The 20,503-nt window shown below is 31.8% G+C and overlaps 1 protein-coding gene across 25 annotated transcripts in view; it reads left to right on the top strand.

Annotated features, from left to right (window-relative positions):
* Positions 1-20,503, top strand: part of LOC119606820 (RIMS-binding protein 2) — a 112,692-nt gene that overhangs the window by 78,945 nt on the left and 13,244 nt on the right. For 11 of the 25 annotated variants that reach the window (XM_037960428.1, XM_037960436.1, XM_037960434.1 and 8 more), the window contains 5 exons: positions 475-582; positions 1,809-2,342; positions 10,788-11,099; positions 11,185-11,283; positions 14,831-15,128. In XM_037960428.1, coding sequence (XP_037816356.1) covers positions 475-582; positions 1,809-2,342; positions 10,788-11,099; positions 11,185-11,283; positions 14,831-15,128 — 1,351 coding nt within the window. The remainder of the gene's footprint in view (positions 1-474; positions 583-1,808; positions 2,343-10,787; positions 11,100-11,184; positions 11,284-14,830; positions 15,129-20,503) is intronic. The other 14 variants (XM_037960444.1, XM_037960452.1, XM_037960442.1 and 11 more) reach the window with 4 other exon arrangements.

Here is a 20,503-nt window from a genome sequence, read left to right as displayed (position 1 = left end):
AAAACATGTTGAAAATATCGTTTTTAAAGCACCTACTATATACAAATCTAAATCAATTATACAGACCATTACGAAACAAACGATAATTCACAGTAAACTAATTACGTTATAAATTGTTATTATTGAAATCCAAAACCAAAATTAAATCCCCCTTTTTTGAAATGTATGTAAGTTTCCATAAGAAATTTAACGAAAAAAATAATAAATACAAAAAAAATATATTTAATTGCTTGCGTTTTTTTAAATATATTGAACGAAATTTTTTAAATAAATAATTTGTTGGCATGTTAATGATTGAAAAAATCTGTTAAAACGATTAAATTAGCTGAACAATTTCATTTATTTAATACAATTAATTTTTTTCATAAATATTACATTAAAATAATATAAAAAACTACAAATAAAACATCATCATTTTGTGTAAATTCTAAATAAAAACAAACAAATTCCCCCCTAAATCATCTGTAAACGCAGGCCGAGGGAAGTACCGGTGTATTAGGAGGCCTATTCGGGGGCCTCTTTTCAAAACAAACACCACAAACTCAGACTCAAACTCAAACTCAAGCGAATCAAAATATTAACGTAAGTCTATAACTCATAACATAACTCTACTTACTTAATACATTTTTTAACTTTTAACACACATACAAAAATATATATAATACTTAATTATATTAATTAATTATATTAAATTATTAATAATAATAATAAATAATAATTATTTATTAATAATTTTTAATTACTATTTAACTCATTAAATTGTTTTGAAGTAAAGTACTTAGAGAACAAATATTTTTGTTTAATTTTCTTTTAATTAATTAATTAATGCTTGCAAAATAAATTTAAAAAAACCGAAATAATAGTAATAATAATTTGTTCAAAATTTAATTTCAATTTTGAGGTTTAAACAAATTTTTTAACAAAATACAAATTTAGTTTATAGTTTTAATTATTTTCTTAGAGTTGTAGCTAAGAACGTTGAAAAGTTTTTAGGTTTATAAACTTTAGACTCCAAAGTTGCTTAGTTTTAAGTAATAAATTATTTAAGTTTAGTCTTAGTTTTGGTGTTAATTTTACTTGAAACAATCTGAAGAACCAACTCCTCAGTCTACCAAACCTATTGAAGTTCTAGTTTAGGTAGTTACATCCACACTTACACTCACAACACACATCATAACAAATCCTTAACATTCCCCAAAAAACATTTTGAAATATGTATGTAATTCATACCCTACATCAAATCGTTACCTATTATTCTCATGGTGTAAATTTAACATCAAACAAGTAAAAATAACCTAAAATACACTGTAAAAAATAAACTAAAACAAAGAAAACAACAAAATACCGTAGTACAGTAAACTAAACTATACCTTTATTTGTAACATAAACAACTAGCTTTGCCTTTTTCTCTTACATTTTCGTTTCTTTCTTGGGTTCATTCTCTTAATTTTCGCTTTAAACTTAACCTTACTTAACCTAACTTTGTTTTCATTTCGTTCTGTTTCGTTCCCTTATCGTTTTCAAAATCATAAAATTTAATTATTTTCGCTTTGTTTGATTTCGAATATAAACTGAAAACATTTTCATTTATTACGATTAAAAAAAATAAAAATAAAATTAATAACATTTGCTTCGAATAAAATATTATTTCTCAACTTACAATGAAATAAAAATTATATTCACTAACAACAACAACAAACAATCATTGAACGAAAAAAAAAACTCACCAAAAATTATATTGCTTTAATCAAAATTTTTCCAAAAACTTTATTCGGGTTTAAACCAATTAAATTGATACCACAAAAAAGGGTTACCCACCGGGCCAACAGCAGCAACGTATGATGCGGCCGCCAGGTGTTCAGGGTATGCAGCAGCAGCAACAACCGTATGGACCTCAAGGCCCCATGGGTCCACAGCAGCGTTTCCCCGGCCAAAGAGGTCCTGCCCCTCCGGGTCAAATGCAACCGGGTGGACCCATGCAACAAGGTATGATGCCCGGTCAAACGCAACCCGGCATGCAACCTGGTGGCATGCAAGGTCAAATGCAAGGTGCTATGGGCCTTAGAGGTCCAATGTCTCAACAGCAGCAAATGCAGCAGCAGCAGCAACAACAACAACAACAAATGCAACAAGGCCAAATGATGCCCGGCCAACAAGGTCTAACACCACAACAGCAGCAGCAACAACAACAACAGCAGCAGCAACAGCAACAAATGGCAGCGGCCGCCCAGAAAAAGCCCCGCTACTTTGTTGCCATGTTCGACTATGATCCCAGCACAATGAGTCCAAATCCAGATGGATGCGACGAAGAACTGCCATTCCAAGAGGGTGATACTATTAAGGTAAGTCGGCAAATTAAAAACATGACTCTAGAACATTCTTCTTCATTTTACTTTGTTTTACCAACTAATTGGCCAGTTTGGAAAACAAATTGTAGTTTTGCGTTAGGATTATTAATGAGGCTTGTTAAAAAAAATTAATTACGAAAAAAAAAACATTAATATTAATTTCTTTTAAAGTGGCCTAGGTCGTAATTATTTAAATAATCATTTTGTTAATTTAGAGTGTTTCTACAACTTGAGACACAGTATTACAAAAATAAGTACAAGTGGAAAGCCAATTTAAGACTTTGGTTTTAGAATTAGATAATACTATTCCGAAATTCGAAAAAAACGAAAATGGGTGAAAGTAACAGAGGGGATTTAAGAACAATGTTCAGACTTTTTAATAAATTGTGTGGATCTATAACACTTAATGTTGCCGAATCTTTTATAACATCCATTAATACAAGTGCATCCATGTTCGCTTGGGTTAATCATTGATCTACAAATTTTGAGAATGTGATTCATTGCCAATACATAACAAACCCGATCTATAGAGGTTTTTGTGAAAATATTAGTCCTCTAGCTTCTTTTGTTGGTCTGAGATCCACCTTAAAACATTCCAATCATAAACATAAATGCCTTCGCTAAATTTTTCAGGAATGGTCTACATTTAATCGTAGATCCCATACAAAGTCCTTTCCAGAAAATTAGATTTTCAGCGAAAAATTAATGAAATATATTGGACTTAATGTAAATAAAGCATAGCGCTTTATAATAAAAAAATACTAGTGTAGGGCATCATACTATATGTACTTTCTTAAATGCTATACCCCTGCAACAATTACTAGAGTACATGATCCATTAAGATAATCCCAACATATTTCCCTGAAACCAACTTTGGAGTTCATGATTCGCTTAGTAGACTTATCTAATGCAGTCATGCACCATATTCTTTGTTTTTGGAAACAACATGGTCCATGACCAGTATTACATAGGGCCATTTTGAGGATCATGTACTCCTATAATTAAGCAAAGGAGTGGTCCTCGCCTAGGATATATTGGAACTAATGCAAATAAACCATAGCGCTTTATAATAACAAAAATACTAGTGCAGGGCATCATATGGTCGGTCATGTCAAACTTTATGTACTTTCTCAATTGTTATACCTTTGCAACAATTACTGGAGTCCATTATCCATTAAGATAATCCCAACATATTCCCCTGAAGCCAATTTTTGAGTACATGATTCGCTTAGTAGACTTATCTAATGCACTCATGAACCATATTCATTGTTTTTGGAAACAACATGGTCCATGGTCTGAATTACATAGTGCCATGTTGAGGATCATGTACTCCTATAATTAAGCAAATGTGTGGTCCTCGCCTAGGATAACGTAACTTTAAATGGAACAAGATTTTTCATATACATATTTGAATTAGTTTTTTAACAGTCGCAGTCCCATTATACTATAGACTAGACTATAGGCTAGACTATAGACTAGACTATAGACTAGAATATAGACTAGAATATAGACTAGACGATAGACTAGACTATATACTAGACTATAGACTAGACTATAGACTAGACTATAGACTAGACTATAGACTAGACTATAGACTAGACTATAGACTAGACTATAGACTAGACTATAGACTAGACTATAGACTAGACTATAGACTAGACTATAGACTAGACTATAGACTAGACTATAGACTAGACTATAGACTAGACTATAGACTAGACTATAGACTAGACTATAGACTAGACTATAGACTAGACTATAGACTAGACTATAGACTAGACTATAGACTAGACTATAGACTAGACTATAGACTAGACTATAGACTAGACTATAGACTAGACTATAGACTAGACTATAGACTAGACTATAGACTAGACTATAGACTAGACTATAGACTAGACTATAGACTAGACTATAGACTAGACTATAGAATAGACTATAGACTAGACTATAGACTAGACTATAGACTAGACTATAGACTAGACTACAGACTAGACTATAGACTATACTATAGACTAGACTATAGACTAGACTATAGACTAGACTATAGACTAGACTATAGACTAGACTACAGACTAGACTATAGACTATACTATAGACTAGACTATAGACTTGACTATAGACTATAGACTCGACTATAGACTAGACTATAGACTAGACTATAGACTAGACTATAGACTAGACTATAGACTAGACTATAGACTAGACTATAGACTAGACTATAGACTAGACTATAGACTAGATTTTAGACTAGACTATAGACTAGACTATAGACTAGACTATAGACTAGACTATAGACTAGTCTATAGACTAGACTATAGACTAGACTATAGACTAGACTATAGACTAGACTATAGACTAGACCATAGACTAGACTATAGACTAGACTATAGACTAGACTATAGACTAGACTAGACTATAGACTAGACTATAGACTAGACTATAGACTAGACTATAGACTAGACTATAGACTAGACTATAGACTAGACTATAGACTAGACTATAGACTAGACTATAGACTAGACTATAGACTAGACTATAGACTAGACTATAGACTAGACTATAGACTAGACTATAGACTAGACTATAGACTAGACTATAGACTAGACTATAGACTAGACTATAGACTAGACTATAGACTAGACTATAGACTAGACTATAGACTAGACTATAGACTAGACTATAGACTAGACTATAGACTATGACTAGACTATAGACTAGACTATAGACTAGACTATAGACTAGACTATAGACTAGACTATAGACTAGACTATAGACTAGACTATAGACTAGACTATAGACTAGACTATAGACTAGACTATAGACTAGACTATAGACTAGACTATAGACTAGACTATAGACTAGACTATAGACTAGACTATAGACTAGACTATAGACTAGACTATAGACTAGACTATAGACTAGACTATAGACTAGACTATAGACTAGACTTTAGACTAGACTATAGACTAGACTATAGACTAGACTATAGACTAGACTATAGACTAGACTATAGACTAGACTATAGACTAGACTATAGACTAGACTATAGACTAGACTATAGACTAGACTATAGACTAGACTATAGACTAGACTATAGACTAGACTATAGACTAGACTATAGACTAGACTATAGACTAGACTATAGACTAGACTATAGACTAGACTATAGACTAGACTATAGACTAGACTATAGACTAGACTATAGACTAGACTATATACTAGATTATAGACTAGACTATAGACTAGACTATAGACTAGACTATAGACTAGACTATAGACTAGACTATAGACTAGACTATTGACTAGACTATAGACTAGACTATAGACTAGGCTATAGACTAGGCTATAGACTAGACTATAGACTAGGCTATATACTAGACTATAGACTAGGCTATAGACTAGGCTATAGACTAGGCTATAGACTAGACTATAGATTAGGCTATAGACTAGACTATAGACTAGGCTATAGACTAGACTATAGACTAGGCTATAGACTAGACTATAGACTAGGCTATAGACTAGACTATAGACTAGGCTATAGACTATAGACTAGACTAGACTATAGACTAGACTATAGACTAGACTATAGACTAGACTATAGACTAGACTATAGACTAGACTATAGACTAGACTATAGACTAGACTATAGACTAGACTATAGACTAGACTATAGACTAGACTATAGACTAGACTATAGACTAGACTATAGACTAGACTATAGACTAGACTATAGACTAGACTATAGACTAGACTATAGACTAGACTATAGACTAGACTATAGACTAGACTATAGACTAGACTATAGACTAGACTATAGACTAGACTATAGACTAGACTATAGACTAGACTATAGACTAGACTATAGACTAGACTATAGACTAGACTATAGACTAGACTATAGACTAGACTATAGACTAGACTATAGACTAGACTATAGACTAGACTATAGACTAGACTATAGACTAGACTATAGACTAGACTATAGACTAGACTATAGACTAGACTATAGACTAGACTATAGACTAGACTATAGACTAGACTATAGACTAGACTATAGACTAGACTATAGACTAGACTATAGACTAGACTATAGACTAGACTATAGACTAGACTATAGACTAGACTATAGACTAGACTATAGACTAGACTATAGACTAGACTATAGACTAGACTATAGACTAGACTATAGACTAGACTATAGACTAGACTATAGACTAGACTATAGACTAGACTATAGACTAGACTATAGACTAGACTATAGACTAGACTATAGACTAGACTATAGACTAGACTATAGACTAGACTATAGACTAGACTACAGACTAGACTATAGACTATACTATAGACTAGACTATAGACTTGACTATAGACTATAGACTCGACTATAGACTAGACTATAGACTAGACTATAGACTAGACTATAGACTAGACTATAGACTCGACTATAGACTAGACTATAGACTAGACTATAGACTAGACTATAGACTAGACTATAGACTAGACTATAGACTAGACTATAGACTAGACTATAGACTAGACTATAGACTAGACTATAGACTAGACTATAGACTAGACTATAGACTAGACTATAGACTAGACTATAGACTAGACTATAGACTAGACTATAGACTAGACTATAGACTAGACTATAGACTAGACTATAGACTAGACTATAGACTAGACTATAGACTAGACTATAGACTAGACTATAGACTAGACTATAGACTAGACTATAGACTAGACTATAGACTAGACTATAGACTAGACTATAGACTAGACTATAGACTAGACTATAGACTAGACTATAGACTAGACTATAGACTAGACTATAGACTAGACTATAGACTAGACTATAGACTAGACTACAGACTAGACTATAGACTAGACTATAGACTTGACTATAGACTATAGACTCGACTATAGACTAGACTATAGACTAGACTATAGACTAGACTATAGACTAGACTATAGACTAGACTATAGACTAGACTATAGACTAGACTATAGACTAGACTATAGACTAGACTATAGACTAGACTATAGACTAGACTATAGACTAGACTATAGACTAGACTATAGACTAGACTATAGACTAGACTATAGACTAGTCTATAGACTAGACTATAGACTAGACTATAGACTAGACTATAGACTAGACTATAGACTAGACCATAGACTAGACTATAGACTAGACTATAGACTAGACTAGACTATAGACTAGACTAGACTATAGACTAGACTATAGACTAGACCATAGACTAGACTATAGACTAGACTATAGACTAGACTATAGACTAGACTATAGACTAGACTATAGACTAGACTAGACTATAGACTAAACTATAGACTAGACTATAGACTAGACTATAGACTAGACTATAGACTAGACTATAGACTAGACTATAGACTAGACTATAGACTAGACTATAGACTAGACTATAGACTAGACTATAGACTAGACTATAGACTAGACTATAGACTAGACTATAGACTAGACTATAGACTAGACTATAGACTAGACTATAGACTAGACTATAGACCTATAGGCCTAGACTAGACTATAGACTAACTATAGACTAGACATAGACTAGACTATAGACTAGACTATAGACTAGACTATAGACTAGACTATAGACTAGACTATAGACTAGACTCTAGGACTAGACTATAGACTAGACTATAGACTAGACTATAGACTAGGACTATAGACTAGACTATAGACTAGACTATAGACTAGGACTATAGACTAGACTATAGACTAGACATAGATAGACTATAGACTAGACTATAGACTAGACTTTAGACTAGACTATAGACTAGACTATAGACTAGACTATAGACTAGACTATAGACTAGACTATAGACTCGATATAGACTAGACTATAGAATAGACTATAGACTAGACTATAGACTAGACTATAGACTAGACTATAGACTAGACTTACAGACTAGACTATAGACTAGGACTATAGACTAGACTATAGACTAGACTATAGCCTAGACTATAGACTAGACTATAGACTAGACTATAGACTAGACTATAGACTAGACTATAGATAGACTATAGACTAGACTATAGACTAGACTATCAGACTAGACTATAGACTAGACTATAGACTAGACTATAGACTAGACTATAGACTAGACTATAGACTAGACTATAGACTAGACTAGACTATAGACTAGACTATAGACTAGACTATAGACTAGACTATAGACTAGACTATAGCTAGACTATAGACTAGACTATAGACTAGATTATAGACTAGACTATAGACTAGACTATAGACTAGACTATAGACTAGACTATAGACTAGACTATAGACTAGACTATAGACTAGACTATTGACTAGGCTATAGACTAGGCTATAGACTAGACTATAGACTAGGCTATATACTAGACTATAGACTAGGCTATAGACTAGACTATAGATTAGGCTATAGACTAGACTATAGACTAGGCTATAGACTAGACTATAGACTAGTCTATAGACTAGACTATAGACTAGGCTATAGACTAGACTATAGACTAGACTATAGTCTAGACTATAGACTAGGCTATAGACTAGACTATAGTCTAGTTCCATAGTCGAATTTTGGCACGCCTTGTTTTTTCACCTAGGGATCCATTAAGTTGAAAATCGAAACAATCGATCCAAAATTGTATTATTGTGAAAACATTCGTCAAAAACATCGTTATCAGCACAAAAATTTTGCAGATATGTACACAAAAAAAACCTGAAATCATATTCCCGACGTAGATCAGTATCTGTCCATAATTGGTCATAGCTCCCATATAAAGACCCTCTTCCTAAAAGCACTTAAATGCACATAACTAATTAACAACTAGTGATGTTGGAATAATATTCGGCATAGATATGTTTTGCGAATACATCTTTTACTCTGAAAAGTATTTTTTGGATGGAATATTGGACCGAAAACATACATATTTCATCACTGAATGAATACATCGGTATATGAATGTGTTTAAAGTGCATATAAATCATCCTGTAAAATTTTTTCCGAATCGGTCCACAATTAGTCATAGCTCCCATATAACGTTCACTTCCGAAAATTAATTAAATGCCTATAAGTAATTAAAAAATAAAGATATACAGACATATGTTACTCTACCAATTTTTTTCCGGATCGGTCCATAATTGGTCTTATCTATCATATAAGATTAATTTTCGAAAATTGCATATTTCATTGATAAATAAAGATATCGGAATAAAGTTCCGCTTAATTTTTGAATATACAGATCACTCCGACTTTTTTTTCCTGGATAGGACCAAAATTGGTCCATATAAGGTCCACTTACTAAAACGCATATACATATTTCTATAAAAATTGATATGAATATATTTTTTCTATATCGAAATCATTTTAAACATTTTTTTAGGATCAGGCCATAATTGGTCATACATTTTCTATGTTTCTTTGATTATAAAATATTTGAATTTTCATAATTATCATTACAAATGATTTTCTTGATTAATAAACACCATAAACATCAACTTTGTAAATCTCCTCTAATACGGAACCAACCATGATCGGCCTATAATCGTAGTCGTAGCAGTTGTAGGGACACTCTAAAAATCTAATAATTAGCATTAACTATAATAATGGAATGATTGTTAATTACTTATTTTAAAATTAAATAAATATTCGTATGTAGTTGGTCAGCTAAAAGTAAAAAAATAATAAAAAAAGTCTGTATGTAACCAAACCGTTTATAGCAACCAAAGGTAAGATTAGAATAAAAAAAAATATCTACAACAAATAACAGAAAAAAACTAACGAAAACCTTGTGGGAAACAGTGCAAACTAAAAGTGTTTGAACCCGCTTTATTTATAACAAATAATTTATAACATAATTAAATTAATGCTCGATTGGTTAAATAAATTTTAAAGGCAACTTACTGATCGGTTAGCAGCTTAACAACATTATTTAAATCATTAAACGAATTAGATTTTGTCATCATTATTATTACAATTATTTAAACAATAATCAGAATTGTTAATTATTATTATCACCCATCATCCCTTAAATATGTTAATTTTCATAGAATAGTGTTAAACAAATAATATATTTATTTATTTTAATTAAGTATTAAAATGCTTTAATTAGTTTAGAGTTTAAATGTAATTTTTTGTTAATTATTTTAATGCAACTATATATTATTTATATATAACAAATATTTATAAATGTTTCTAATGTTTTTAATATTTAATTATTAATTGATTTATTTATATTAAATGAATAAATCTAAGGTCTGTTAACTTAAGCATCAGGGAAAACATAAATTTTGTATAAAATATTAATTTTTGGCTCAACTATAAGTTAACAGACCTAAATAATATTTTCCCCAGATTATAACACAGTTACTTTAATGCTCAATTTCTGCTCTATGTCTTTTTGTCTCTATATAATAGGTCTATGGTGATAAGGATGCCGATGGTTTTTATTGGGGTGAATTGCGTGGTCGTCGTGGCTATGTACCTCACAATATGGTTACAGAGGTTGATGATGGCACTGGTCAAATGGGCCAAATGGGTGGCCAGATGCCTCAACAACCCGGCGGTGGTACGGGCCAAGTAATGCCCGGCCAAGTGGGCACTCAACAGAGTATGCGAAATGTTAGTCGTGATCGTTGGGGTGATATTTATGCAAATATGCCAGTTAAGCGCATGATCGCCCTCTACGATTATGATCCACAAGAACTAAGCCCCAATGTTGATGCCGAAGTAAGTACAATTTTGATCTCTTAAGAATTTTTATCTTTATTTATATTTGAGCGCATAGATTTTAAATGTTTGGTGTTTAAATTAGCGTAAAGCGGCCAGTAGCGGTGGTCGTGGTGGTCTCTTTGGGGGAATATTTAGTAATTTATTGCCCACTTTTACTCAAGACACAACCACTTCACGTTGGGTGAGAAAATTATCAACATTTTTATATGATGCTAGCTTGAAAAAGTAATTCTATCTCAAGGCTAGAAAAATCTGCATTATTTTAAGGGCTTTTACTATTTGTATTTAAGAATTGCACTAATGTTTTGGAAATCTTGTAATAACTAGATCCTTTATTTGCTAAATATCCTGTGATCCAGAAAATTTATATATATTTAAACTTCTATACCATCGAGTTAGCATTCTTGTTAGGAACTAATATAGCTGTCTGTACTTCAGATCTGAGATAATTTCTTATAGTTATTTTGAAAGTTCGGAAATTTCAAAAAAATGCATTTCTTTTCCAGTTCCATATGCTTTGTATTACACTCTGCTCCTTAATACAAAGTATATAGAAATGGAAAAGGAATTTCCTTAGCTCTATTTGGTTTGAGGAAATCTGAAACGATCCTCATTTACTTTGTCAATTCTCTTAAATTTTGCGTCAAAATACCAACGCTCACGAGGAAAAAAATCAATAAAAATGAATCTGAAATTTTTAACAAGACATAAGTTAGGTTTATGTTAAAACAGATAATGCTTTAAACATCATATCAGGAAAATATATAAACATAGGCTTAGGCCGTTACCCGACCTCTTGTCAGCTCCCTTACACGAATCACCTTTAAAAATCTAAAATAGTTCAATAATCCAATAACTCCAATTCAATGTTTCAATATAATGTTTTATCCGGTATAACATTGATCACAAGGTGTTTGAGTGTAATTTCTATTTCCATCCTCACCATATACTCAACGTTTGACAGATTCCTTCCTTCAAAATTGGTGTAGTTGTGGCCGAAGTACTGTATACCCAGCCGGAATACTTTTCATTAAAATAACCTTAGACTTGCTCTCATTGAAGTAACATGTTGTTCTCTCTTCGCATGGGGTAGTTAGTTAGTTTGAAAGGAGGATGTATATACATCAAATCCGAAGAAATACACCTAGGCCTCTATCGGGCCTTTTGCATGGGGTAACCAATCGATTTTGTGGTCGTATTCACCATTCCATTTGATCTTCTACTACAGACGTAGACTTAACGATATTGGCTAATAACACCCTTAATATTTCTCGGCTATCGGAGTAGCTATATGTATATGTATCTGCCTTCGATATATTTTTAACACATTCCGTAATAGAGCAGATCTTGCTCATTTTGAGAAGGATCTTTGTGGTTCCATCGTTTTATTATTTCAAGAGGCCTTGTGGAATTATCTCGCCCATATTGTTAATATAGCCCTCCAGCTCGCTTTCCTTTAAAGTTAGTACATTTGCTCTTTCGTTGCTGATTACGTATGAGTGGCCTGGTAGGGTATTTGGTTAAAGCTTTCATACAAACCAATACGGTCTTAGATTTAACTTTGTCTCTTGATATTGCCTTAATTGCCTTTTGGTTGTCGGTAAATATGTTAATCTAATACGCATTCCGTTATTGCTAGTACTTCTAATAATATAGTGTTGTCTGGTTCTAATGTCCAAAATAATATAGTAGGACTTATGCCTCATTTCATGCCTATGGTTCACCTATATATCGCCCAGCACCGATATGCCTTGCTAATCCTATCCTCTATTTAAGTCCATTTTAATTTCCGGTCAAGTATTACATATAGATAATTAATTCCAGAAAACAGGGTTCAGTATACTGTTGTGTTTCTTGGGAAAATACACGATTTTTGTCTTCGACAAATTCAAAACCTCTTCAAGCCTTTCTACACAAGTAATTTGGATCCTTTCCCCTTAGAAGTACAACGACTTCATCTGCATAGCAGACATGTTTAAGTCCTTGCTAGGTTAAGATTTAATGGTTGCCCAAAGTAAAGAGCAAATCTCACAGCTTACCTATATGTTCCTTATGTGGTTGATCCCGTTATGGAGCATCCGGTCAACATAAGGCTGGTCTAAGAGCCAATGCGCACCATCAGTGTATACAGTTTGTTATCCTATATAGCGGACAACTTCATTTAACGCGGTTTCCAATGATCGTTCCTGTGTTTACCCATGATATTGACTATCCGTTCCAAGGTTTTATCAATTGATATGACTTCGGTTTACCGGTTTTGCTAATTTCAAGTATGCAGAGAGAATCTTTGACAGATGAACCGAAATCAATCCCGACCTTATCTGCAAAAGTGCGGGAAAATACCATAGGGTCTTGCAGCTTTATAGGTTATAAAACTCTTGTTTTCCTTCTTAATCATACCGGTTGTATTAATTAACTTTGTGTTATCTATCTATGTGGGTTTATCTATGGTATCGTATATACCAGGTGGGAAGTAAGATGAATTTCATTGTCTCCTCCAGTATCATGTATTAGAACTTTTTTTATATACATACGTCATTTATCTTATCTTCCCGCTCACAGAAAAGCTTCCATGAGTCTCCATGGAAGTCTCCACAAAGTTTATTACGATAGTCATCCCTGTATACTGTGGTATTTTTGCTTTGTGCCCGGTTAAAGAGTCTTTCCCATGCTTCGTATCTTTTTCGTTACCCAGAGAACAACTGTCCTAAGTCCTCTGCGAACAATGTCTTCCCGATGTTTCGGATCTCTTTTGTCACACTGAACAACTGTTCTTGAACGATTCAACCAGGGTGCATTTCTAGTTTGGCATCTATATCCTCTGAGTCCTCTGCGAACAGTGTCCAAGTAGTTTCAGACTTATTCCGAGACATAACGATGGTCTGAAAAGCAGTGCCCTTCCGAAACTATTTAATCCACAATTTTGTTTATAAGATCTTCTGAACATAGAGTTATATCTAGAACTTCTTTTCTGATTCTATTGACGAATGAGCTTTATTACATAAGTCCAATGTCAACGTTATTCAATAAATCCAGTTACAAGATATATATTTCCAAGCCCTTGATTCAGCACCGTCGCACCAGATGTTGACAACACTGTTATGAGGAGAAAGCGTTCTAGTGACATAAGATACATGTTCTTGGATGAGACCCTGTATTAGCGTAGACAAGTTGGAAATTTACGTGATTTAATACGACATTCGAAGTACAAATTATTTCCAACCAAACCCCCAATTCTTTCAGACAAAAAAATACTATATATTTTATAATGTATAAACGTTGAAAGCATCGGGTCACAAAATATAGATTGTTGGCAATTTCCCCCAATTTCTATAGGATCTAAAGCCTAGATATTTAGAAATCATTTAGTTTTTGAACTGATCCGATAAACCTTTTTATTAGTTTTTAATGTCTTTGAAGTGATCAGTGTTCAAAAACTAAATGATTTCTAAATATCTAGTCTTTTGAAGCATCATTTTTTTAGTACCAAATAAGCAACCTTGTTTTCTAGCTACAAATTCACATCCGCTTTAAAAACAACAACATTCTCCTATGAAATGTTGAAACCAAAAAAACACCATTTTTAGTTAATCTCTACTTGTAGGAAAATTTGCACCGATGTTTAATGCTAGATTTTATATAATAAATTTATACAAAATTGATTTAAATAATTAACACAATATAATTTATTTCTTTCCCCCCCAAAAAAAAAAAAAACAAAACCTTAGCAAGTGGAGTTGAGTTTTAAAACGGGTGAAATCATACTTGTGTATGGTGATATGGATGAAGATGGTTTCTATATGGGTGAATTGGATGGCGTGAGAGGTTTAGTACCTTCTAATTTCTTAGCCGAAGCGCCCGATACATATAGCAATCAAATGATGCCTGGTGGTGGCCCTGCAGGACGCGGTGGCTTGGCCAGTCAAAGGGGCAGAGGTCAAGGGCCGGGTGCTAGAGGACCGCCACCACCTCCTCGAGATAATATGATGCCTGGTATGGCAGGACCTCGTGGTCCCCAAGGAAAAAGTAAGTAAAATTTGTGCAGATTCTACTACTGTGATTTTTTTTATTCTTTCATTTATTTGTTTAATTTTCTTGTGTAAAAATATATATTTTATTTTATTTCTTTAATTAAATTTCTTTTAAATTTTATGATTTTATTAATTATTTCATTATTTTAACTGTAAATTGTAAAATAATTAGGTTTTATTTATTAACAAATATAACTGTAATATACAAAAAATACATTGTTCTTCTTTACAAAAAACAAAAATTGGTTTCCAAATAATGTTAACTATTAAAATTATTTTCCAAAATCTATTTCTAATTAAATAAAGTATTTAGAATCAGGTATATTTTTCTACAAATTTAGGTCTTGAAACAAAATTATATTTTGATAAAAGATAAACGACTAATATTTGGAACACTGCAAAAAGTATTTTAAACATTTCTAAACAAAATTTACAATAAAACTTTTTCAGCAAAAATTAATTTTCATTTCAATTATTTGTTTTATAATTTGTTTATGTAAAATAATTTTATTTTTCTTTTAATTTTTTTCTTTAAATTTTATTTTACTAATAAATAATTATTTCGGCACAACATTTCTGTAATATTTTTTTTTTCAAATATACATATGAATATAGTTGTTGTTCTTGTTGTTTGTAATTGTTAACTAAAATTTAGTAAATAATAAAAAGTGGTAAAAAGAATCTAAAATAGTTTTTTTAGTTAAAACATCTCATTAAATAAAAACATTAAAAAAACAAGACATCATTTCAATTTGTTATGAATTCTCAAAATTCATTTCAAATATTTTCAAATTCATTTACAACATCAACCTTTTCTATTCTTATTTCACTTCTAATTGTTTTATTAATCCATGTTTTTTTAAATTATTCAATTATATTTTTCTTCATTATTTATTCGTGTCCTGTCTGTAATATTTAAAAAACTAAAAATAATTTTACAAAAAATAAACAAAAAAATGTGTCTGTGTGTGTGTGTTTACATTTTAAGTTTGTTTATTATTAAATAACTGCATGTGATGTCTTATTATTTAACTTTTAAATTAAATATTTAAATTTTTTAAATAAAATTTGTCTTAAAAAAACTTCTATTACTATTGGAGAAAAATTCTACATAAATTACAACTCAATTTTAATTTATTTTTGAGCTACCCTGTAACATATTTTAATGTAAACAATGTTGCCAGAAGTTTTATTATTGTTCTTAAAAGGGCGTTTGTATTGAACGTTGAACATTTAATCGTTTTAAAGGTTGTATTCCGAATTCTAATCAATGTTTCAACCAGGATATTTGTGAACGTTTCTATATTGTCTTTATTTCGACATTGAGGGTCTTGTCCTAAACGGTTCCAAACGTTGTCCAATTAGTTTTAGACATATTCCGAAACGTAATCAGTGGTGGCCGTAGTATTATCAATCTTATCAATGCTTCAACCGAACGAATCAACCAGGGTACTTGTGAACGTTTCTATATTGTCTTTATTTCGCCATTGAGGATCCTGTCTTAAACGTTTTCGAACATTGTCTAATTAGTTTTTAGACTTATTCCGAAATAAAAAGTGGTGGCCTTAGCATTATCAATCTTATGTATGCTCTTCAGAGCATATCTTTGATGAAAGACCCCATATTGGTGTGATTGCAATCCTGGGGAAAAGATGTGCGACCAATACCTCTAGTCTGCCGGGACTATAAAGTGGTAATAATCAAATGTATGGAATGATATTACTGGTGGTCAGATTCAGAACTTTGCCCTGGATAGTCAGTTGGTTGAGGTTCATTCGGGATCCTCGTAGTGGCTGTAGTTTAAAAGAATATCGGTTAAGGGACTGATGCAAGGTGATATCTATAATTCGGGATAAGTTGGGTGCTGTTGCCGAAGTCAACAGATAACCCACTGTGGGACTAAGTGGAGTTATTCAATGTATATGATAGAGGATGCATATAGGGATATACGGGTCTTCTCACGTCTGTATACCTAGAGAGAGTGTGTCGGATGAATGAGAAGTGTGCTGGGTTGAATGGTGGTGGATGAAAGGATCCTTATTCAAGTGTTACCATTGATACCAGGTATGTTCAGGGAAAACTCTGTTCATAGCAGATTTACCACAGTGTGTTCTCTGAATAAGAACAAAATACTCGGCTTATTTGATGGATTCGAGATTCGGTCTACCGAATACGTCTCTAGGTGCTGTTGCCGACTCAACAGAGGCACTTCGACATTTGTGTCTGAACATATAGTTATATATCCCGATCCTATTGATGAAAGTAACTTTATTACCTAAGTTTAATGCGATCAAATCTTTAGGTTAGGTTGATAGTAGGATGTATACTACATCAAATCCGAAGAAATACATTTAGGCCACTATCTGTTGTTTGCCCCATTCGGTTAGAGGGTTATTCATTTTGTCTATATTCTGCTCTATATTTTCTACATTTTGCTCTGCATTGGTTCCTAAAATTTAGTGTCATCCCTTTATATTATTGTTTATTCAGATGTTTCAAGAAATGCAGATTTTCTCTAACAACACTGCTGAGGATAAATATGTATGTTTATCTGTTCTACTCCTCGAAATCTCCACCAAATCTTTTCTTACTGCGGTTAATTTTCCGTTGAGCCGCTATCAACTTTATATGGATTTCAGGTACTAGTAATTAAGTTTGTCAACTTGACTTTGCTTTGTATTTGGCGAACTATTTGAAACATATCACTGAATGCAGCATTGGTGTCCTGTACGTCTTCAAAACTTTGCTCGGAATCAGAAAATTGAATCCAAAGCCGCTTGATTTAGGTTTATTGGAATGTATAATTACATTGATAAGAATTCATGACCTGTCATGGTAAATTGGATTTACACATCGGTAGTAACGATTAGTCATAATGACTTCCGGACGAATGCGGTGTCTTTCAGGCAGAGATCTTAGCGATCGCAAACGCAGTTTTAATATTCTGTTGGGTACTGCTACTGTAATGTACAGGTTAATGAGACCACAGCTTGATTTGCGGATAGAGCTCAGATCTCAGCTCTGATAGTACAAATAGATCGGAAAACCCACAAATACATGTCGATTACCGTAAAATTCAAAGCAGTACGATGGATTGCGGTCATCTAAGTCCTTGTAGCTGATGTTGAACACCAATGTTATCAGAATACTATTAGAATTGGAGAGGCGGAGTATAATTATTCTACTAGAAGTGATAGCCGATCACTGAGCAATTGGAGTCTTTTAGGTTGTGTGAAGGCGAAAAGTCTCCTTTAGATACAGTACAGCATATTTTATGCAACTGTCCTAAAGTTCAGATTGGCTAGGAAATAAGAATTCACAATGAATTTGTAGTGATATAGGCAACCTTCTAGGTTTTATCAGGGGATTATAATGGCTATTCATGTGTCGGACTATAGAAAATTTCTTTCAAAGGATACTTCTATTGTCGCCATTTTGCTTGCATAGGAATTAAATTCTTTTTCACTTTTCACTCTAACTTTACTATCTTCCTTTTAACTTTTGTTTTATTATAAAGGGATTCTCAATGTACCCTTAGGTACATTAACCTTTAAAACTAAATTGGGTTAATCGGATATCCTGCCAGCATATAATAATGTGGAACTGTCAACGTAGAAATGTCTCTCTCAGTATAATTTAGTTTTAATTGCTGAACTACTTCTCGATTCGAGGAAGGTTAGTTGCTTGTAGCATACTTATGTACATTTCGACATCCAATTTGTATCCTTTTTTTAAAACCTATAGTCGTCATTGGGGAGTTTGTAATGTGACAGATATTTACAGATATCTTCAGACGATCACGCTTTACATATGACAAGTCTAATGAAAAACTGAAACGAAATTCCATCCTCATGACAAAAAAGAGAATAAAAGTCGTATGATTTATATTATTCGTGTTTACACAATTTGTATAAAACTATAACAAAGTAAGATGGAAACAGCTGTTTCACTTTTTTTGTATGTATTTACATAAATATACATCCCTGATCTAGTGCGACTTGCTTGTTTTTTGCATCATTTCAAAAGAAAAAAAATGAAGAAAGCCATACGACTGTCAAATTTCCATCTGCATTTTCTCTCAATGTGTGATGGTTTCATTACATATTGTATTTAGACGATCCCAATTGTTTTCTTCTACACAAAACTTTGACAGATCATATTACTTGTGTGCTGGTGTGAAGGAGGCTTAACATGGTTTTTATACTAAATCTGCAAGACTATCGATTCTTATACATACCCTCAGCATTCTTGATATTCGTTTAAATATTATTATTCGAGATTGCTATTTCATGTTCTACACATTAAAGATTAGTCCATTAGATCCATAATAAAGAAATTCAATCTAAAATCTGTACATACTCGATTTTATTTCTTTAGATTCTGTATACATAATTTAATCTCAGATACTAGTTTTTTTTTAATAAGGACTTGGTTCCTATTATTTTAATAATATTTAATATCTTATTTATTAATTTTCTCTCTTGTGTAAAAGTTAGATTTGTCATTCATTCTGCATGATTGATACGAGTAGTTTAGTTTGTTAACTTTGCTGTGTGTACTTTTCACTACCACCATCATACCTTAACGACACTACTACAAATTAAAATATGTTTGATCTGGCAACATCTTTGTTTCGCAATTAAGTACACTGTAAAAAATTATGTATACAAAATAATTTCTTTAAGTAAAAATTATTAAAAAATCTTTTAAAAAAAAAAAAAACAAAATACAAAATTCCTCTACATGTCTTTAAATGTTTAATGCATTTGTTATTTTACCAAACAAAAAAACAAATTCGTGATAATTTCTATTAATCATAAACATATAATTTTATATATAAAACAACAATAACAACAACAATACTTTTATTAACAGCTTCAAGCACTAATTCAAAAAACAATTTTAAATTAAATTTAAAATTTTTTAAAAAACCATATGTATTTAATAACATTTTTTTTTTAATTTTTATAACTTAAACAAATTAAATGTAAAAATCAAATAATTAAATAACTATGTAATATTGTGTAATATTTTATATATATATATTAATAATTATATTGAACAAAAAAAGAAAAAATATTAACGAAAACTTAAGTTTTTGAAAGACAAAATACAACATTTTTAAAGGTAACGTTTTATTTCTTTTTCATATTTACTCGTACACTTTCTTTCTCTAATAAAAATATATTTCAATAATTTTTTTCTTTTATATTTAATTTTATTTTTATTTAACAGCTTTTTTATGTAAAATGCAAAATAAGTTTTTCTTTTTTTTTTTTTTTTTTTGTAACATTGTGTTTTTAAAAGTTTTGAGTTAAATGTATATTTAATATGTAAAAAAAAGAAACTCTAGTAAAACTAAAACTAATT

This window comes from Lucilia sericata, unplaced genomic scaffold, assembly GCF_015586225.1.
Source record: "Lucilia sericata isolate MDLA Ls3-8-SP2 unplaced genomic scaffold, ASM1558622v1 Contig000626F_arrow, whole genome shotgun sequence".
Taxonomy (NCBI): domain Eukaryota; kingdom Metazoa; phylum Arthropoda; class Insecta; order Diptera; family Calliphoridae; genus Lucilia; species Lucilia sericata.
Note: the sequence above shows the minus strand (reverse complement) of the source record. Positions and strands in the feature narration are given on the sequence as shown.